We start from the raw sequence: 22448 nt of genomic DNA, 5'->3' as shown, positions 1-22448 counted from the left end.
CTCCCCTGTGGACTCTAATCCCTTTTGGCTCCTTGGCAGGGTCAGCGATACACCGACTGGGTGTACACTGACCTTTTGGGTCAGGACTGGGTTTCGAAACCATCTAAGGTCTGCGGGTCAGGCAGCCTTTGGGGTCTCCTCTCTCCCTCCCCCTGCAATACCGTTACCCAGCTGGGGGACTAAACACATTCTTAAGGCGCCAGCAAAGGAGGGCGCCTCAAAGGGGTAGAATGCTTGTGAAAAAGAAGATGTATTCCACAAAGAGCATCTAAGTAGTCCTGGGGACAAGCCAGAACTTCACTGGGGTTCGTGTAGTTTGGTACATCCGCGTGGAGTGGGGGTTGGGAAAGGAACACGGTTCCCCAGCCTTCAGGGCGGGCCCTGAGTAGTGGTCAGTGGGGAGGCTGGTGAGGAAAGGGGTTTCCCCGAATGGGTGGCGACCCGAAATCTAGGCCGCATCCCCCGCCCGGCGCCTGGTGCAGAGGCAGCAGCCCTGGGACGGAAGCCCGGCCGCTAGGCGGGACCCCGGCTGTCCCGCAGGCTGGGGGAACTTTCCGCGAGTCAGCCGCCGCCCTGCAGTCCCCCTCGTTTGGCCAAACAAAGCGAGCGCTGCCGGCGCGTCCGGCCTGCCGGAGGGTGCCGCAGCCGCCGCGCGGAGAACCGGGGCAGGTGCGCGCTGCGGGCGGAGGCAAAGTTGCCGCGCAGCAGTCCGTGCTCCCGCGCGCGCCGGGTCTCCCCCGTCCTCCCGGCTCGGTGGCCTCGGGCGGCCGCTCCCGGCCCCACCTCACTTCCCCTAGCCTTCGCCTCCTCCCCTTTCTTTTCCTTTCTCCACCCCGCCGCCTCTCCGCTACTTTCGTCTCCACCGGCTCCCGCCTCCCCTCCCTCCCCCGCGCGAGGCCGAGCCGGCGGGGCCGCGCCGAGGGCGGCTCCGCCCGGGTTTCCAGCGGCCGCGGCCAATCCCTGCGCAGCCCGCGGCGGCGTCGCGCCCCAGCCGGGACCCGGCGGCTCCTCCCGCCCCCGCCCCACCCCCTGCGCGCCGTCTGGGGCCGCGGAGAGGAGCGCGCGGCCGCGCTGAGCGGGGCAGAGCCGAGCCGGGGGCGCAGAGCGCGGGAGGCGGCGGCGGCGGCGGCGGCGGCGGAGGCGCGGAGCCCAGGTGAGGTGACGGGAGCGGGGCCGCGGGCCGGGGACACAGCGCCGCAGTCCCGGGCGCCCTCGCCCTGTCGGGGCGGGGGACAGCTGCTGGGGTTGCAGACAAAGCCCTGAGGCCGGCCCCAGGTTCCCTCCGCTGAGAGGACCCCACGTGCGGCGCCCCACGCCCCGCCACGTGGGGAGACCCGGCCCCCGGGCGCCCCTTCCCCCGCGTCCTCGGAGCGCCTGGGGCCTTGGAGTGGCCTCCTTGGCCGGGCCGCGCCCGGCTGGGGGTGGCAGGGGCGGTCCGGGAGTTTGGAACCGCTGTCACTGGGGCCGGGGCAGTCGAGGATCTTGGAGGCGGCCTAGGCCCACCCTCTCGCGTTTGACAGGTGGGGAAAGCTACAGAGTGCAGGGAAAAAGAGGGCCGCCGGCCTCTGAGCACCCCACTCCCGCACCCCGCTTATCTTGGGGGCAAACCCAGGCCCTGGTGGGTGGGACCGACACCAGGGGGCAGGACCCTGGACCAGCAGTTGCGGGGCCTGGGGACCTTTGCCTCTCTGCCTCCGCCCTTCGGAACCTCGCTGGCTAGTCCTTTTGACCTAAATTTACCTCCGGACCGCAGGACTCAGTGCGGAGAGGTGCCTTCACCGGCACCCTCTGCTTGAATGTTGGGGACGCGGGGAGTCTGGGCCCAGCCCCGTAAGCATTGGGTCTTGGTGCCTGGAATGCCACCCTGTCCAGCCTCGAGCTCCTCCTGGCTCCCCCCATCTCTGCGCTGCCCAGTTTGGGAAGCGGGGTGTTTTCACAGCTCTGCCAGCCGCTTTGCTGCTCTCACTTGGCCTGAGGGAGGTTGCACCTTAGCCTCTCCTGTCTCCATCAGAAGTTTGGGGTGGAGGGATACCGTTTGGGGAGGGGGCTGGGAACTCAGTGCCCTCAGTAAGAGAGGGGCTCGCTGGCCTGAAGTGGGACATGCAGTGTCCACTTCCTTAAAGGTAACTTTAATCTGGAAGTCCCTACAGTCCTAGAGATAGAAACTCCATGTCCCCTAGAATGGTACCGTCATTTACCACACCCCTCTCCTAGCCCTGCCCCCAGGGGAGAGAGAAGATGATAGCTCTCTGTCCCCATAGGCTGTCATGTTCTCGGGGAGGTAGGGGCAGCACCAAGGGGAGGGTTTTGGGGGGAGTGACCCCCCCCACCCCCCGCCTCCCAAACCACCCCACAAAAACATGCAATTTAAGAATAAACAGTGTTCGTGCTAGGCAGATGCAGCTTTGTGATGAGCCCTGGCACCTCCTTCCAGATTGCTCAATTTAAGCCCTTCCTATGTAGAAAGCAGCTATTCCTAGTGAGAGCACAGTGTATTTTTGTCATAAAAAGTAATAGCCATCATTTGATGAGCCTCCAAACACTGTGCTATGTGTTGCATTTATTATCTCATGTAATGCCTACCAAAATCCTAGAGGCAGAAATGTTTACTCCCATTGTAGAGATGAGGAGATCAAGGGTGGAAACAATCCTGCATTGTTGCTTGGAGTTAGCTGCATTCTATAGAGGATCAGAGAGGTTAAGCAGCTTGCCCAGGGTCACACAGCAAACCAGGCCTGTCAGGCCCTTGAGCCTATGCACTTTACCACCTCTCTTACATCAGGGTCCCTTGCAAGGCTGCCCTCAGCTTTTTGAGGGACCCAGAATTGTTTACTAAGCTTAGGAGGACACAGAGCTAAGCGGGCATGGTACTGATGCGTATTGACTTGTCTTTGCTTCCAGGTTGTTAGTGGGCTAGTGGCCAAATATATTCACCAATAACTCTGCAATAGCTCTCACCAGGGGCAGCCGCACCTTCCTGGCAAGCATTTGGAAAAGTGCCTGGTGACTTTTGGTTGTCAAAGTGATGTTGAGCACTTCTGGCTTTGGTAGGCAGGAGCCAAGGATGCAAAATGTCTGGCAAACAGGCCAGATCCATGCCAGGCATGAAGAATTGCCCTGCCCTGAATGCCAGGAGTGTCCGTATTGAAACACACCAGGAGGAGTAAGTGTGCTGGGAATGAAGGAAGCAGAGGGCGATGGAGTTTCTGGAGAAATCTCTTCTTGCTGGTATAAATTCAGGAGGCTCCCAGAAAGAGATGGTGTTTGTGCTAAGCCTTAAGGGACGAGCTAAAAAAAAAAAAGAGAGGGTCACCTGTATGGCTCAGTGGTTTAAAGCCTCTGCCTTCGGCTCAGGTCACGATCCCAGGACCCTGGGATCGAGCCCCCCATTGGGCTCTCTGCTCAGCAGGGAGCCTGCTTCCTCCTCTCTCTCTCTCTCTCTCTCTCTCTGCCTGCCTCTCTACCTACTTGCTGATCTCTGTCAAATAAATAAAATCTTCAAAAAAAAAAAAAAAAAGATTGCATGGGAGTGGGAGGGGAAGGGTCTGACCTAGCAGCGGGAATTTTCTGCAGTCACCTAAGAGTTTCCTCCTTGAGAACCTCAACCTTCATCCAAGATGGGCTGCTGGGTGGGGCAGGCCAAGCCTATTTTCAAGGCGTTTGGCTCAGATTTTAATGTGGGTTGCAGAGTCGTGCTCATCCCATCATGAACTCATTTAACGGAAGGGCTCAGACAGGCAGAGTACTTGAACTTGGTTAGGGTCAATCGCAACCTTTCTTCATCCCACCTTCTGGTAACGGGAAAGCCTTGAGTTTTTACTTCCTTTCCTGATCCTGGAGATTTGGGGCAAATGCTGTTTCAGATTGTCCTTTGGGTCAGAGGGCCTTGTGTTGCTATTTTTCCCTGGATGTTTTGCTCTCCAGTCAGCTCCTCCCCTTTGGGCTGCAGGACCCTGGGGGGGGTGGGGTTAAGGCACTCCTGGCTCCAGGGTGCCGTCTTGGCCTTCTCCCTCATTTCTGCGCCTTCTTTCTTGGAAGTGAAGGAAATTGCATTCCTCTCCTGGAATGGTCTTTTCTTCTTTCAGCTGTGCTGGTTCCTTTATGGACCTGTTAATATGTGACCTTTCGTGTCTGGCTTGTCTTTCTTGGAGCGAAATGTTTCCGAGGTTCACCCATGCTGTAAAGTATATGCGTACTTCTCTTCTGTGGCTGAGTAGTATTCCCTTGTATGGATAGACCCCATTTTGTTTATCCATTCATCAGTTGGTGGACCCTGGGTGGTTTCCACTATGAGGGTTTTTTTTTTTTTTAAAGATTTATTTATTTGACAGAGAGAGATCACGAGTAAGGAGAGAGGAGGAAGCAGGCTCCCCGCGGAGCAGAGAGCCCGATGTGGGGCTCGATCCCAGGACCCTAAGATCATGACCTGAGCCGAAGGCAGAGGCCTTAACCCACTGAGCCACCCAGGTGCCCCACCACTATGAGGGTTTCTTAAGGCCACTTCGTGCATACCTCTGCTTCCTCAGAGGCCAGTTAATGAACCTCTGGGTCTGGGATGGTACTTTGTCACTCTGTTGGCAGACAGAAGGTGTTGGAAGGAAGGGTCTTGAAATTCAGTTGGGGAACAGTTCCCAGGAACAGGGTTTTCAGGACTCCCTCCATCTTGGGCCCTCCCCAGCTCTGCCACAAGAATCCTGCTTCCTTCCAAAGCCCGGTGCCTCCAGGCTCAATGCACAGGGGTGCCGTGTGATTTTTCAGGGAGAGTGTGGATTTCATTCGGTTCCATTTCTTCAATGATGGTGATTTGTTAGACGCAAGGCCCACGTGTCATCTTTTGGCATGTATTTTTGTGAGACTTTTTCCAGGTAAGTAAATCCACAAAGTAGAGAAAGCCTCCCCAGACAGATGGAGCCCTAACTTTGTGGCCAGGCGTGGGGTCAGCGCAGTCTCCTGACAGCTTGGCCAGAAATGCCTGCCATGGAGGAAATCAGAAGCCTAGTGAACCCGGAGCTGGGAGGAAGCCCAGAAAAGAGCAGCCCCTTAGCGCCTTCCCTTTGACAGCTGAGTAGGTGGAACAGAGAGGAGGGGAGAACAGGGTCTTTGGGAGCGCTGTCTGTGAGCCAGCGTTCATATAGAAGATGGATGCCAGAGTTACCCCCTGGCTGGGCTGCAGCGGCTCCATTTTACAGATGAGAAAATCAAGGTCCAGGCCCCTGGGATTTGTCTAGTTTCCTGGCATACCTTCTAATCCTGAGCTCTCGAGTTTACTTTGACCTCCATATGATGGCAAATGATGCCCATTTTCTCATAGAATAGAATCTCTCTTCAGGAGGTTATGGTTTTTTAACTCTCTGAAAAATAAGATTTTAAGTGATTATTTTTTCCTTTCTTCTCTGATTGGATCCCTTCCTCAACACAGTGAAAAATTGGGTATATTTCAGAGGAGGTGGGCGATGTCCCTTGCGGGGAATGCCCTAGCATTCCCTGCCCGGGGATATTCATGACCAAAATGGGGAAGGAGTGATTTCAGCTGCCCGTGTTTTCTGTTTCTGTCGTTTTGGTAGTGGTGCTGCTGAACTTTTTTCTTCAATTATGAAACATTTTAAGCGTAGAGAAAAGCCAAATTTTGTTTTTTTGACTGGCTCGTGTTTTTTGGAAGGCCGGATGGAAACAGGGCAGAGCAAGGCGCCCTGTTTCACTTAGCACTGGCTCTGGCACCCTGATGATATGTCACTGAACTGAGCCCACACTTTTTGGGGGATAGTGACAAGCCCTGTCCTGGGAGCTGAGGGACACTGTGACATGGTCCCTGGCCGCGGAGAGCTCCCAAGTGAGTGGGCTGTGAACTCTTACGGGAGTGGTTTGGGAAAGATAAACAATTCTAGCATCTTCGCCTTTGAAAAGAAGAGAAAGAAAATTCCAAGAGCCTGTTGTACCCCCGCCCCCACCCCATCCTGAAGGCTGCGGAGCAACTATTTTTATGTTGTCTCTTTTTATCCCGTTGGCTTCTGTAATTAGTTGAGAGATGGCAGTTGCAGAGATAAAAATGCTAATCCCAACCTGGAGAGGAGAGAGGATGGTCCCAGGCAGGGATGCCCCCTTACCCCTCCCCAGGCCAAGGTCTGGCCCCTCTGCCTGCAGGGGCTTGAGGTAGGCGGTGAATGGGTGGGGGGAGGGGCATCGCGGGTGGCGTTTGAGATAAGCCTCTGCTGGAGAAGTTTAAATGGGGAACCGGTGGTTTGGGTGGGGGCGGGGTGTGGAAGCAAGAACACCTGCATCCGAGGTTTTTATAAGTGCATTAGGATTTTTGCCTTTGAGGCTCCTGATGGAAAGGGATTTTTATTTAGATTCATTTCAGACAATTCTACCAGGTTCTGTGTCCAGGTGTGGGGGACGGGGTTGGTCCCTCAGAGGCAGAGCCGGTTCCCAGCCCCTCCTTGCCCCTGTCTGGGGTGCTTTGTGCGGGAGGCTGCAGAGGGAGGGAAGAGGGTAGGAGAAGGGCCGTGGGTAGGGAGGGCTGGGATGCCTGGGGATCCGAGGCTGGTCCTCTCTGTCTCCCACTTGCCAGGCTGGGGAATGTTGGAGTCTGAGTTACTTCTTCATTTGTTTCAAATTGTTACTTCTTTTCATTACAAACTCAAATTCTAGTTGTTACTCTGCCCCTTTCTTTGGTTCCCTGAAATGTTGAGTGGGAGAGGGGGAAAGAAGGAAGATGGTTCCTGCCTCTCTTTCCAGGTAGCCCCCACCCACACCTGCTTCACACCCATCCACCCACTCACGCTTCCTTCTGTTCAAGATGGGGCCCACTGGGGTGCACCTGGCTTTTAGATGCTTGACTGCATGAATGGGGGGGCTTCCCCCACTCCGTACTTCTTATTAACCGAACAGTAACCTCCAAGCAAGACACTGGAGCTCCTTGCTCTGTAGGTGTCCTGTCCCCCAGGTGACATGGGGCTGCAGGGTTCAGAACCTCTGGTTCTCACCCTGGCCTAGTCCGGGACCTGCTGGGCTCCCTTGTGGAGGCCACCTCACCCCTCTGGGTCTGAGCAACTCCATGGGCAGCCCTGTGCCGGTGATGAAAGCCTTGGGAGCGTGCACACATTCTTTGCATACATGTAAGCAAGGACGTGAAATTCTGTGCACGCTTTGCTTTATTTAAGTCTTGTGAAAAGTGATGCATGTGGACAGGAGTTAGAGAGGAGGATGGAAAGAGTAAAGTTAGCACGGTGGGATTAGAGATAAAGGTTTTGTTTTAATATAAATTCAAGCCAGGTGAGGGACTTGAACTTGCTAGCCATGGAAGTGCTTTCCTGGCAACAGCGTCCCTTCAGGGAGCATTTGCTGTGTGCAGGAGAAGGGACATGCCCTTCATCACCAGGGGCCTTTGGTTTACACCTGTGCTTTCCCAAAGCGCTGTGTGATTGTGGGCAAGTCACTCTGACTCTGCCTCAGTTTCCTCATCAGTGAAATAAGCATGTTAAGCGTACCTGACCCACAAAGTTGTTCTGACAGTTAAATGAGATGATACATGCAGAGTGCTCGGAACAGAGCCTGGCACTTGGCAAGAGCTGCAGGGGCCTGGCTGCCATCTAACGCTGACATGGCCACTGCCACCTTGATGCATTTCTTGTATCAAAGGTCTGGTCGCTATCTTGACTTCACTCTGCCCTGTTCATTGGCCCTTCCTTTCCCCAGCCTTGATTTTTTTTTTTCTTTAAGATTAAAGAGGAGAAAAAAGAAAAAGAAGGTCTTTTGAAGTTCTGGTTTTTGCCTCAATGTCAAGGTGAAGGCTGTGTGGGTCACCGGGGGACCTGCGGCTGCCTGGCACTTTGGTCTGGTTGGAGAGCCTTATGGTGTAGGGAAGTGTTGATCTGATAGGGAGTTTAGTGGAGAGGCTTTTCTGTCAATCAGCTCTGCGTCTTCTGTCAGTCAGGACCCTGGGTTGTAAGTGACAGAAAACCAATCACAAACTAACTTAAGCAAAAATGGGCTCATGTAGTTAAAAGCTTCTGGTATATATGGGCTTCAGGCATGGCTGGATCCTGTACTCCGACAGTGTCTTTGGGCCTCAGTTCTTCTCTGTCTGTTGCTTCTCTTCTTTGTCGACTTCATTCTAGGGCAGGCTTCTTCCCAGCCCCCAATAAGTCTAGAAATACATCCTTATTGCTCCAAGTTTCACAGAAAGAGACATTCTCAATCCTTAAGCCAAATCCTAGAATGAGATGTGGTGGTCTGACTTGAGTCACATGCCTACTCTTGTATCAGATCTCGACCAGAGCAATTCATGCCTCATTAATCAGGCTCAAGTCATATGGGAAACCCTGAAGTTGATGGTACAGTCAAGCTCTGCGGAGTCACCTTTCACAAGAAAGAATGGTTTCCCAGATGTAAATCAGACTGCTGTTATTGGGTTATTGGCCTAAAGGAATATAGATTCTAAGCCAACTAAAGAAAACTTCTGAGCAACCTTGGGATGAGTGATAGAAACAACCGGCTCTAGCCAGTATTTACTGAGTGTCAGCAGTGTTCTGGAAAGTTCTAGGTCCTGGAGTTGATCCATAAACAAGAAAGGCAAAGCCATGGCTCTCACAAGTTAAGTCAGGCTGATATCTCCAAATCCTATGCATTTCTTCGCTGACCATCCTAAGATCTTATGTCTTCATGCTCCCCTCTCAAGCAGATTGAGGTTTTAGGAAGTCTAAGGAATGGGCTGTATGCTCCCCTTTGTTAGGGATTTTGCCTAGCCCGGACTTTATCTAGGATCCTGTACGTGAACCTTGCAAGGAAGGCTGTGGTTGTAAATTTTAGCCCTTCTTGAAAAACTCAGACCAGTTTTACCTTTTCCTGGAACCACTGCTTACCTTGGGACAAATCAGTAAATCTTCCTGAATGTTCATTTTTCTAATTGGTGAATTGAAGTGGTTAGAGTAGGTGACCCCTGAAGTGTGCCCTGTTTAGCACGGACATCTGATGCATCTCCAAGCAGGGCTTGGAGGGGTGAGATAGGGCAGGAGCTGTGGGAAAAGGGGGCAGGCGCGTGACATGCACTCAGCCTGTCCTTGGTGTGGGGGAGGCTGTGTTTGTGGGGGATGGTGATGGTAGTGGCGGCAAGGACTGTCGTATGCAGGCAACTGTATTTCCTGTCCAAAGCTGCAGTGAATTGTTGCTGGGAGAGAATACAGGCCCAGTGCTGTTGGAGTGCCCAGGACCTCAAGAGACTGGAAATTTTGCCTTGATTCAGAAATGTCCTGGCCTTGAGATGTTGACATTTCATTCAAATAGTTTTAGACACAGGGTAGGCCTGGGCAGTTGACCCCTGAGTCACCACTTGCCACCTTGTTGCTCTCGGGACTATGACAGGGACGGGGTCTGTGCATGCTAAGCTGAAACCGGCATTATCGCTCCTGCCCTATGCCAAGGGAGGGCGTTTGTCTCTGGGGAGACAGTCGGGTTCCATGCCTCCAAACAAAGAGTGCTCGAGGAGAGACATTTGTAAGGGTTGGTGTCACGGAAGGGGTAAGACTGTTTGGCTGGGCCAGGGCTGGAATCTGGAGTGTTTCCGCTGGCATCAAACCTTAGTGCTGTGTAGGCCAGTCCCGCCAAGCCCCCCAGGTCTCCCGCTTCTCCTTTGGGAAACACCTGTCATCGGTGGCCTTGAGGCAGCTGGTTTCTGTGGATGGGCGGGAGCTGTGTTCGCTTGCTAGGGTTGCTGGGTGGATGGTCCGCAGACGGGGTGGTGGGGTTGGGGGGGGGGCTTCAACGGCAGAACTGGAGCCGCTCACGGTTGTGGAGGCCAGAAGCCCTAGGTCAAGCACCGGGAGGAAGAATCTGTTCTGCTCCTCTCTGGGCTTCTGCTGGCTTGCTGGCCGTCTTTGGCATTCCTTGGCTCGACAGGGCAGCACCAGATCTCTGCTCCCACATTCCCCTGTGTTCTTCCCTATGTGGATCTGTCTCTGGGTCCAGATTCCCCCTCCCCCTTTTTTTTAAAGATTTTATTTATTTATTTGACAGACAGATCTCAAGTAGGCAGAGAAGCAGGCAGAGAGAGAGGAGGAAGCAGGCTCCCCACCGAGCAGAGAGCCTGATGTGGGACTTGATCCCAGGACCCTGGGATCATGACCTGAGCTGAAGGCAGAGGCTTTAACCCACTGAGCCACCCAGGCGCCCAGATTTTCCCCTTTTTATACAGACCACCACTCAAATTCGATTAGGACCCACCCTTAGTGACCTCACTGCAACTTGATTACTGCTGTAAAGACCCTCTCTTCCAAATAAAATTCCATTCTGAGGTCCTGGGGTTATGACTCCAGCATATCTTTTTGGGGGGCCAGTTCAATCTGTAACAGGTGCCTAGTGGGGTCCCTGGGACTCTGCCCTGGGTTGCCCTTTGAGTTCTCCATCAACTTTCCCTACAAAGCTCTGTCCTCCAGCCCCTCCAGCTTCCTTTGCACACACCTTCCACGTGCTGACACTCACGCTCACACTCAGCTCACACTCACATGCCTCCAGTCTGGGGAGGAGGGGGTGGTGCTTCTTTCTGTTCCCTCCACTCCCCCACGTCTTCTCTGGCTCAGGGCCTTCTCAGAAGCTCACTCCTCCTGGAACAAGGCCCTGCCCCCTCAGCACCTACCTACCCCTCCTGAATCGAGGCCTTCCTTGACCTGCCCCTCCCCCCATCCCGATCTAAAGTGGGCCCCTCTTTTCTCTCTCTTTCTCTGTTTTTAAGATTGATTGATTGATTTTTGAGAGATCGAGAGTACGAGCAGGAAGAGAGAGAAAATCCTCAAGCAGACTCCCCGTGAGCGCGGAGCCCTATATTGGGCTCCCAGGACCCTGAGATCATGACTTGAGCCGAAATCAGGACTTGGCTGTTTAACCCACTCAGCCATCCAGGTGTCCCCTATCTTCTGTTTTATCTGGTCTTGGTTTCTCCTCGTTTGTACTTACAGAGTCATTTGTGTACCTACTTTTTTTTTAAGATTTTGTTTTTTATTTTACAGAGAGGGAGGGCGGGAGGGGAGAGAGAGCGCATGTGCAGGGGGAGGGGCAGAAGGAGAGGGAGACAATCTCAAGTGGACTCCATACTGAGCACAGATCCAGTGAGGGCTTAACCTCAGGATCCTGAGATCATGACCTCAGCTGAAATCGAGAGTCAGATGCTCAAATGACGGCACCACCCAGGCACCCCATGTACCTACCTTTTTTTTTTTTCCCTAATTTGGCACAGAGCGAGAGCAGGAACACAAGCAGGGGGAGTGGGAGAGGGAGAAGCAGGCTTCCCGGGGAGCAGGGAGCCCAATGCAGGGCTCTATCCCAGGACCCTGGGATCATGACCTGAACTGAAGGATTATGCCCAACTGAGCTGCCCAGGCGCCGCCCACCCCCATGTACCTACTTTTAAGAAACCACATCTGTTTTTTTTTAATCTGCCACATAGTAGGTCCTTAGTAATTACCTTAAAGAACAAATGGGTGAGTGAATTTCCTTTAGGACCTCCCTGGGCCTCAGTTTCCCCACGTTAGAGGATGTGTCTGGCCAAGCCTGTTATCCCAGGGAGGACATTGTCCGGGGCCCCTTTGTTATCCCATGGTACCCGGGAGCTCAGGGAACCGCTTGCAGGGTGAGTCTGGAGTTGGGGGATGTCCCTGCCACGCTTGCTGGCTGCTTGCTGGCTGGTCCTGTGGCGCCTCTGCGTTTGGTGAACAGGCACAGGTTGGAAACAGCCCCCAGGAAATGGGAGCACGCTTTCTAGAGGTCTGTGCCACTTGGCTTCCTGGCAGAGGAAGGAGTGTTCCCTTCATCCTGGCACGGAGCCTGGTCCATCTGCTTCAGGAAGGGTCTGGTGGCTCTGTTGAGCTGCCCTGTGAGAGGTGGGGGAGCTTGGGGCTGCCAGCCCTGGGGGGATGGGGAAGGCTTCAGGGGCAGGGAGAGGACACAGATTTCAGGCAGGAAGCTCAAGGGAGAGGGCTCTTCGCATTGAAACACAAACAGTTTTGCAGAAAGGGCCCCTCACTACCCCCCAAGTGGCACCCTTAGCTGTCCTTCCCTTGCAGAGGGCTGGTGGGGACCAAATGATTCGGGCAGAATGTTTAGCCATACTTGGTGTAATAAGTGGGATAAGTGCTCAGCTAAGTGCTGCTGTTAGGCAAACCATTGTCTTTGTAGGATTTTTTTCTCCTGGGCAGAGTGTTGATGGGTTTCATCAGATCCTTATGGAGCCTGTGACCTTGTAGGGTCTGTGGCCCCAGATCCATTGGAACCCTGGCTTGGACTCTGTAGGGGTTAGAGGTGGAAGACTCCCCCCACTCCCCCTGGCCCCCGCCCTCATGCCTGGCAGAATGTCTGGCTTGGCTCTCAGGCCTTGCTGGAGAACCGGGACACTGAGGTCTGGGCCCTCTTTTCTGAGACTGGGACACATTTGCCCCTCTAGCATAGAGGCGGTCATCTCCGCCCTGCCTCCTCAAGGCCTCCTCAAGGCCCAGACGCCAGCTTGTCAAGGAGACTGATTAAAAGCAGCTTTGCTGGGGGCAGATGGCTTGGTGTCCTTGGCCTGGAGTGAAGATCGATAAGCAATTGTTTTTTTCTTGGCAAGAAAAAAATTCTCCATTAACTTTCTCAGGTGCTGCCAGACTAGTTTTCTTTTCAGGAACTCTGCAGCCCTGTCAGAGGTGGCTATGGGAGGAGGACAGGCCACTGGAGCTGCCCCCTCTTGCCCTGGGGGCGGCAGGCCCCTGTAGCCAGAGTGATGGAACCCACAGGAGAGTACGTTGGATGGCTTGGATATCAGTACCTCATAGGAACATTCTGGAACCCAGCCTGGCACGTCATAGGCATTCGATAGGTAGTTATCGAAAAAATAGCTTTTTGAGCATGTGACCATGTACGAGACATGACACTGTGTGCTTAGCTCATTTAATCCTCATGGCTGTCAGGTGACTGCCCATTTTATAGATAAGAAAACTGAGGCTGAGGGAAGCTAAGTCATTTGTATTGGCCAGTCCAAGCAATGGAGCTTCAAGGGCCCTGCTTTTCCTTTCCTGGTCTTGGTTTCTCCTCATTTGTACTTACAGAGTCATTTGTGTACCTACTTTTTTTTTAAAGATTTTGGGGGGGAGGCAGTTCAATGTTATGTTATGCATAACATAACAAGCTGGGCCACAGAGAACCTTGAACTTGGGTTGGATTCTTTCAGTGATCTGGACAGGCAGCCCTGAACACAGTTAATGATTTCTTTCTCAGACACGGTAAGGGTGGGATAGAGGAATAGGAGTGGGACCAGCTGCCTCCTCCTCTTCCTCCTTCCTCAGCCCTCTAGGTTTATTATCCTAACTCCTACCAGGGTTATAGTTACCTTCGTTCTTTAAAGAATCATTTCTGGGGGCACCTGGTCAGCTCATTTGGTAGAGTGTGTGGTTCTTGATGTCAGGGTTGTGAGTTCGAGCCCCACGTTGAGTGTAGAGATGACTTTTTTTTAAAAGATTTTATTTATTTATTTGACAGAGAGAGATCACAAGTAGGCAGAGAGGCAGGCAGAGAGAGAGAGAGAGAGAGGAGGAAGCAGGCTCCCTCCTGAGCAGAGAGCCCAATGGGGGGCTGGATCCCAGCACCCTGGGATCATGACCCGAACTGAAGGCAGAGGCTTTAAGCCACTGAGCCACCCAGGCGCCCCTAGAGACGACTTTAAAATAAATTTTTTAGGGGCGCCTAGGTGGCTCAGTGGGTTAAAGCCTTCCGCTCAGGTCATGATCCCAGGGTTCGGGGATAGAGCCCCACATGGGGCTCTCTGTTCAGCGATGAGCCTGCTTCCCCCTCTCTCTCTACCTGCCTCTCTGCCTACTTGTGATCTCTTGTCAAATAAATAAAATCTTAAAAAAAAAAAAAAGATTTTATCTATTTGAAAAGCGGGGGTGCGTGTACCTGAGTGCGCGCGTGCGCGCACGCAGGAACAGATGGTGGTGAAGACTCCCCACCGAGCAGGGAACCTGACAGGGGGCGTGATGCCCCAAAAATAAAATATTAAAAAAAAAAGAGTTCATGGGGCCCCTGGGTGGCTCAGTTGGTTAAGCAACTGCCTTTGGCTCAGGTCGTGATCCAGGAGTTCCAGGATTGAGTCCCACATCCGGCTCCCTGTTCCGGGGGGAGTCTGCGTCTCCCTCGGACCCGCCCCACTTTCATGCTCTCTCATTCTCTCTCTCAAATAGATAAAATCTTTTTTGTTTTTAATAAAAGAGTTCATTTCTGAAGAATTACTATTTGCACATGGTACCCAGTAGAATATTAGTCCTTCCCACCCTGTCTGCCTACTTCTGCAAACCACTTGTTTTCTCTGGAGGCCCCTGTTAACCATTTTCTTGAATATCTTTTTGGAAATACGCTGTTGCATGTACAGTTTCTTTCACATATAGGGCCTTTTTCCCCTTACGCCAAAACAGCAACATACTAATGCTCTGTTTTTTCCATGTGACGGCGTGTCTTAGAGCTAATTCATACCAGATTGTGTAGGCTCAACGGAATGCTTGGTTTTCTCCTGAGATACATGCATAATCTTATTTACTCAGTCCCCTGTGGATGGTCATTTCAAACCATACTACCAGAATACATCATTTTTCACATGTGTGAGGTTGTCTGTAGGATGAAGGAAGACTCAGGCGTGGAATTGCTAAGTCAAGGGTATATGCTTTGGAATTTCGTTAGATATCGGTGACTTTCCTTTCATGAGGATGGTACCAATTCAGACTCCCCATAGCCTCACCAAAATAGTGCTACGATTATACTTTTTGTCGCTGCCAATCTGATAGTTGAAAAAGTAGTAATTCCTAATAGTTTTATTATTATTATGTTAACTTTGGTAAAATATACATAACAAAATTTACCACTTTCACCATTTAGTGGCATTAATGACGTTCACAGTGGTGTTCACCTGTCACCACTATCTGTTTTCCAGGACTTTTTCTTTTCTTTTTTTTTTTTTTTTAAAGATTTCATTTATTTATTTGTCAGACAGAGATCACAAGTAGGCAGAGAGGCAGACAGAGAGAGAAGAGGAAGCAGGCTCCCCACCGAGCAGAGAGCCCGACGAAGGGCTTGATCCCAGGACCCCGGGATCATGACCTGAGCCGAAGGCAGAGGCTTCAACTCACTGAGCCACCCAGGCACCCCGGGACTCTTTCATCACTCCAGACTGAACTCTGTGCCCCTTAAACAGTGATTCCCTGGTCCCCTCTCCCCCGGTCCCTGGTCAGCCTCTTTTCTGTCTGTATGATGTTGTCTGTTCTAGGTCCTGACTCATACCATTGCAGCATCCAGTATTTGTCCTTTAACATCTGGCTTGTTTCACTTAGCATGTTTTTAGAGTTCATCCATGGTGTAGCATGTGTCGAAACTTTATTCCTTCTTATGGCTTATTAATAGTCCATTATATGGATAGAACACATCTTTTTTTTAAATTTCTTTTTTAAAGATTTCATTTCATTTTATTTATTTATTTATTTATTTATTTATTTATTTGTCAGAGAGAGAGAGACAGATAGAGAAAGATCACAAGTAGGCAGAGAGGTAGGCAGAGGCAGAGGGAGAGGCAGGCTCCCCGCCGAGCAAGGAGCCCGATATGGGACTTGATCCCAGGACACTGGGATCATGACCTGAGCCGAAGGCAGCCGCTTAACCAACTGAGCCACTCAGGCGTCCCTGGAACACATTCTTTTAGTCATTCACAGTTGATGGACACTTGTTTCCACCTTCTGACTGTTAACAGTGCTGTCAGGACCAAGGGTGTATATGTATCCATTTGGATCCTAACTTCATTCTTTGGGTACATATCTGGGAGAGCAGGTGCTGGATCCTATGGTCATTCACTGCAGTTAGCTTTTGGAGGACCCACCAGACCATTTCATTGTAATTTAAACTTGCCCTTCTCTTACTGTAGCTAAGGCTGAGTATCTTCCATCCAAGTACTAACCAGGCCCGACCCTGCTTAGCTTCCGAGATCAGACGAGATCGGGCGCAGTCAGGGTGGTATGGCCGTAGACAAGGCTGAGTATCTTGATGGGTTTCTTTGTTGCTCTTTTATCTTGAAGTCCTTCTTCATAAATTGTACCCAGGATGCTGCAGTGATTTTGTTAATGTTTTTCCCATTCATCTTTCCCTCCTCCGCAAGAGCACGGACCCCATCCACCTACGTTACTGTCCAGATTGCTGGACACAGAAACTGTGCCATAAATACCTCTTACAGGATGATCCCAAGAAGGCAAGTGGCATTTCTCTGCCCCTCACCCAGCTCCTCCAGGAAGCACCGACTTTCTGCTCCCATCTTCCTCTCTATCCTCTCACTGCCACACAGTGTCATAAAGAGATGTCCTTTTGTTCATTCATAAAATCTCTGTACTCAGCACCACTGTTTGCCTGGCACCTTTGTGATGTGGGTGATCAGTCCGGGGCTGCCACTGTTAGCATCTGTGGATGTACTTCCTGAATCCTAGTGGCACCTGTGACATTTGTCCAGCAGAATTTGTCAAACACACGAACCAAAGGTTAATAATCTGTCCCAGAAACGGAAGGAATTGACAGTCTGAGGAAGTGTCAACTTTTTTTTTTTTTTTTTTTTTTTTAATTCACATAACATGGGGCGCCTGGGTGGCTCAGTGGTTTAAGCCTCTGCCTTTGGCTCAGGTCATGATCTCAGGGTCCTGGGATCGAGCCCTGCATCGGGCTCTCTGCTCAGCAGGGAGCCTGCTTCCCCCCCCCCCCCCCCCCCCCGCATCTCTGCCTACTTGTGATCTCTCTCTTTCTCTCTCTGTCAAATAAATAAATAAAATCTTAAAAAAAAAAGGGGGCACCTGGGTGGCTCAGTGGGTTAAGGCCTCTGCCTTCAGCTCAGGTCATGATCTCAGTGTCCTGGGATCGAGCCCTGCATCGGGCTCTCTGCTCAGCAGGGAGCCTGCTTCGGCCCCCCGCCCCCCCACCCCCCCCCCCGCATCTCTGCCTACTTGTGATCTCTCTCTCTCTCTGTCAAATAAATAAATAAAATCTTAAAAAAAATAAATTCTCATAACATGAACTTCACCACTTAAAAATGAACACTTCAGCAGTACTTAGTACATTGAGAATTTTATGCCCTCGCTATGTCTGTTTAATTCCAGAACATGGTCACCACCCCAGGAGACCCTGTACCCATCAGCAGTCACTCCCATTCTCCCCAGCACTTTCTCAGTCCTAGACAACCACTAATCTGCTTTCTGTTTCTATGGATTTGCCTATTCTAGAAATTGCAAATAAAGAGAATTATACGTACGTGATCTTTGGGGTCTGGCTTCCTTCACTTAGCATATTTTTGAGGTTTGTCTGGATTGTAGCAGGTGTCAGGACTTCATTCCTTTAATGGCTGAATAATATTTCATTGTTTTTAGACCACATTCTGCTTATCCATTCAACTGTTGGACGTGTACATTGTTTTCCCTTTTGGTTATGGTGAATAGTACTATTGGAGTGTGTACCCAGAAACAGAATTGCTGGGTCATGTGGTCATTCTCCGTTTAGGATTTTTGAGGAACCACCTCAAAAAACTATTTGATGTCAACCTGTTTTTTTGTTTTTGTTTTTGTTTTTTAAAGATTTTATTTATTTATTTGACAGAGAGAAATCACAACTAGGCAGAGAGGCAGGCAGAGAGAGAGAGAGGGAAGCAGGCTCCCCGCTGAGCAGAGAGCCCGATGCGGGACTCGATCCCAGGACCCTGAGATCATGACCTGAGCCAAAGGCAGTGGCTTAACCCACTGAGCCACCCAGGCGCCCCTGTTTTTTTTTTTAAACTCCTATTGTGGGGCTTGAACTCACAACCCTGAGATCAAAAGTTGCATGCTCTGCCAACCAAGCCAGCCAGGTGCTCCGATGTCAGCCTTTTCACTTCCTGTTTGCCTTATGCCTGGCACGCACCAACTAGGGTGCTGAACTAGGAAAACATTAAATAATAAATATGTAAAAAAAAAAAAAAGGTGGTGGGGGGGGGGAACAGGCAGTTCTAGGCCCACATCCCAGTTTAGCAACAATCAGCTTGAGCTGGAAGTAGCTGCCGCCTCTGTAGGGGGCAGGCTTACTCTATTTTGGGGTTCCTGCAGAGATAGAGTTTGGAATTCGTCTGTGTGTGAGGAGGGGCTTTTCAAATAAGGAAATGTGGAGTAGGCTCTTCTGTATAGACTTAAGATCACATCATGTTGTGCAAGACTTTTTAAGGATGTCAACTGGAGAGGGGAATGAGGTCCCCACCGCGCTGGGAGCTGCAGCCGGCTTCCCCTGCCCTGCCCTGCCCTGCCCGCCTCGGGCCACTGACCCTTCCTCTCTCTGCAGGTGGCGCTGCTGCCGGATGGGAGTGCCTGGGCACGCGCACCATGTCATCATGCGTCTCTAGCCAGCCCAGCAGCGATCCGGCCGCCCTCCAGGATGAGCTGGGGGGCGGCGGCGACAGCGAAGGCCAGAAGCCCTGTGAAGCCCTGCAGGGCCTCTCGTCCCTGAGCATCCGCCTGGGCATGGAGTCCTTCATCGTGGTCACCGAGTGTGAGCCAGGCTGCGTGGTGGACCGAGGCCTGGCCCGGGACCGACCCCTGGAGGCCCACGGCCGAGATGGGCCCCTCGACGTCTCCGGCTCTGGGTCCGAGGCCCGGCCCCAGCTGTGCAGTCGCAAGCTCTCTCTGCAGGAGCGGTCCCAGCTGGACGCGAACGGACGCTGTGTCTACGCGGCCCTGCCCCACTCGCCGGTGGGTTCCCCACAGTCGTCGCCGCGGCTGCCCCGGAGGCCCACGGTGGAGTCCCACCACGTCTCCATCACCGGCATGCAGGTGTGTGAGCTAGCCAGCCCGCGGGGTACTCTGTTAGACGGCACTGTTCCAGAACGTTCATTTGGGAGATGACCCCAGGAAGCCCAGGTGGGGGTGGGACATGAGGGTAGAAGAGAAGGATGTCAACAAAAAGTGCCTGAGGGAACTGTTTGTCGCCATACACAACTGGGGCTCCATCTCTGGGGAGCCCTGTGTGACCTGTCGAAAGTTCTGTACCTCAGAGTTATCCTGCCTGGGGGCCAAGGGAGCTGGGCTTTTCGTCCTGACTCCCGGCAGTTGCTGGTGAGGGCTGCTGGGGGTAGGTGTTTAACTGGGGCCACAGGGAACGTCTGTCGGAGATTCAGGTGTTGGTGGTTGGAGTTTGGCTGGGGATGGCGGTCAGTGAGAAGCCTCCGGTCCAGCAGCAGGGGACCAGGCACTGCTCTCTCTCTGCACTGTGTGTAAATTTCTCATTTGATCCTTACTGGAAACTTCTGGGAGGTAGGTTAGAACTTAGAGCCCCACTAGGGCTCACCAGGCCCTGAGGGCTCTGCCCCTTCCCCCTCTCCCACCCTATCTCCTGCCTCTCTGCTGCCAGCTCACAGGGCTCTGTCCGCATTGCCTTTGTATTCCTCAGATATCCACGCCCGTTCCCTCCATTAGGCCTTTACCCCCTGCTGTCCTCTCTGCTTGGGCCCCCCACCCCCTGTCTTTGCAGGGCTGTCTCCTCTTGACAGCCAAGTTTCAACTCAAATGTCTCCTCCTGTGAAGGGCCTCTCTGACCACACCCTGTAAGCCCCTTCAGCCCCCAGCCCATCTCCCCTGTCACCCTGTTAGTGACACTCATCACCATCTGATTATCTGTGTGTCTGATGAGTTGTTTTTGGCCTGTCTCCCCAGCTAGAATGTAAGCTCAGAAGGAACAGTCCTGTCCACCATCACGTTCCCAGCGCCTGGCACAGTACCTTGCACATAGTAGGAGCACAAAAATATTGAAGGAATGAATGAATTTAATTGGGAGAAGCATGGATATTGAGAATGGCTTTTTAAAGGGGCCGGTATTTAACCATATTTTGAGGGCTGGGTAGGACTTTCATAATTGGAGATGGGTATACACAGAGAGTTCACTGCAGGGGAATGCGCAGTGTGAGCAAAAGCCCAGGGGTAGAAGGTAGGATGTGGGGGAAAGGTACTCAGGGCTTCAGCTAGATGAAGAATAGGGCCCGTGTGAGGAGCACTGTGGCAACAGGGGAGTTTGGGTTTATTTTGGTTAGATTTGAGTCAGCCTAGAGAGAGAAAGATATACTGCCATAGCAGTGGCTTTAACATAATAGGGCTTATTTATCATGTAAAATAAATCTGAAGGTAGGCATTTGGGACCTGTGTGGTGGTCCTGTTGTTTTTGTCCTTAAAATCTCATGGTCTCAAGATGGCTGCTGTGACTATAGCCCTCACAGCTTCATTCCAGGCAGGAAGAAGGAGCAGGGAAGAAGAGCAAAAGTCATCTGCTCTCTCAGTCAGTCCTTTTTCCTGGAAACTCTACCCAACAACTTCTGCCTTCTCCTGCTACCCAGAACATAGTGTGGCCACTCCTAGATGTAAGAGAGGTTGGGAAATGCAGTTTTGCAGCCTGAGACATTGCCACCGAGCTGTCCATTTATAAGGAAGAAAGGGGAGCCTGGTAATTGGTTGGCAACTAGGCAACTCTGCAAGGTCAGAGGAGTGGAGTCAGAACTTGACCCTGGAAGCATCAGGGCCTGATGTGATCTGAGTGGAATCTGGAAGATAAATTCATCAGCGTTTGGGGCTTAGATTAGGGGCAGTGAGACCCCTTAGGACAGCTCTGCAGGGCCCCACTTCTGCCTGTCACATCCCTCTAGGACTCAAGGGAATGAAATCGACACTGGGAAGAAACAGTGGAAGAAACCTAAAATGTTCCTCGGTGAAGGGAGGGCTCTGTGAGCCGAGGAGGGCTATACAGCAAGTCAAAAGATTTGGGTCTGTGTATACACTCGGACATGGAACGATCTCCAGTGACGTTGTTGAGTGACAGATGATCTAGTGTGACATCATTCTTGTCTCCCCAAACCCCATCCCAAAACAATGCTCTGTATTTTCAACAGGTGCATGTATGCGTGCATTTACATAGAGAAAGGCCTGGAAGTTTATGCACCAAACTGATGTCAAGGTTCGGGGAAAGGGTTAGAATTGGGGTGGGGGGGTTCAAGGGAAGTGCTGGGCCTATCTCTAGCACTGGAAGTGTTATTTTCTATCATGTTCCTTTTCCCTGTTTTACTTCTTACATCACCTAACATTTTCCCCCTAACTCTGTTGAGGTAGAATTGAAGTAAACCAAAGTGCACATATTTCAAGTGTACAATACAGTCAGTGCTGATAGACGCATACATCTGTGAAATCACTGCCCCAGTCAAGGTCACAGACCTTCCCTGCACACCCGATGACACATCCCTCCCCCTTCTTCCCCTTTCCCAGGTACCCGCTGACCTGCTTTTTTTGCATTATAGATTAGTTTGCAAGTTCAAGAACTTTCTGTAAGTGGAATCATCTAGTATGTACTCTTTTTTGGGCTTAGCTTCTTGGACAGCATGATGATTTCAAGACTTGTCCGTGTTGTTACATGCTTCCTTTTTATGGCTAACTAGCATTTCATTGTGTGTAGTGGACCACTGTTTCTTTGTTTACCTGTCAGTGGGCGTTGGAGTCATTTCCAGTGTTCGACTATTAAACTTGAAGCTGTTTCAGACGGCAAGTCTTTGCATGAACACAGGTTTTCACATCTCTTAGATGAACGGGTAGAAGCAGAATGGCTATGTCCTAGAGGAGGTGTGTGTTAACAAACTGCCCAACTGTTTTCCGAAGAGGCTGCACCATTTTAAATTCCTGCCGGCAGTGTGCGAAGCTTCTCCATGGCCTGCATTATTCTGACAACACTTGTTATGGTCATTTTTGAGTTTTAACCAGGCTAATGGGCGTGGTTTTAATTTACATATCCCCTATGAGTCATGATGTTGAGCCTCTTTTTTTTTTTTTTTGAGCCTCTTCTCATGTGCTTACGATCATTTGTATGTCTTCTTTTTTTAAATGAGGGTATCGTTATTAATAAGTTATAAGAGTTCTTTTTTCTTTTTTTTTTTTAAGATTTTATTTATTTATTTGACAGAGAGAGAGAGAGATCACAAGTAGGCAGAGAGAGAGAGGGGGAAGCAGGCTTCCTGCTGAGCAGAGAGCCCAATGTGGGGCTCAATCATGGGATCATGGCCTGAGCCGAAGACAGAGGCTTAACCCGCTGAGCCACCTAGGCACCCCAGTTACAAGAATTCTTTTTTTTTTTAATTTAATTTATTTATTTGACAGAGATCACAGGTAGGCAGAGAGGCAGCCAGAGAGAGAGGAAGGGAAGCAGGCTCCCTGCTGAGCAGAGAGCCCGATGCGGGGCTTGATCCCAGGACCCTGAGATCATGACCTGAGCTGAAGGCAGAGGCTTTAACCCACTGAGCCACCCAGGCGCCCCTATAAGAATTCTTTAACTATCTGGATGCCAGTCTGATGTGTTGCAAATAGTTTTCTCAGGCTGTGGCTTGCCTTTTATTTCCTTAATAGCATCTCAAAGAGCAAAAG

At 51.5% G+C, this 22448-nt stretch overlaps 1 protein-coding gene across 5 annotated transcripts in view; it reads left to right on the top strand.

The window, feature by feature from the left end:
• The first annotated feature begins 1072 nt into the window (after positions 1–1072).
• Positions 1073–22448, top strand: part of CAMKK2 (calcium/calmodulin dependent protein kinase kinase 2) — a 49340-nt gene continuing 27964 nt past the window's right edge. For all 5 annotated transcript variants that reach the window (XM_046024398.1, XM_046024395.1, XM_046024396.1 and 2 more), the window contains exons 1-2: positions 1073–1153; positions 18343–18830. In XM_046024398.1, coding sequence (XP_045880354.1) covers positions 18384–18830 — 447 coding nt within the window. In that variant the 5' untranslated portion in view covers positions 1073–1153; positions 18343–18383. The remainder of the gene's footprint in view (positions 1154–18342; positions 18831–22448) is intronic.

Source organism: Meles meles, chromosome 12, assembly GCF_922984935.1.
Source record: "Meles meles chromosome 12, mMelMel3.1 paternal haplotype, whole genome shotgun sequence".
NCBI classification, from domain to species: Eukaryota; Metazoa; Chordata; class Mammalia; order Carnivora; family Mustelidae; genus Meles; species Meles meles.
Note: the sequence above shows the minus strand (reverse complement) of the source record. Positions and strands in the feature narration are given on the sequence as shown.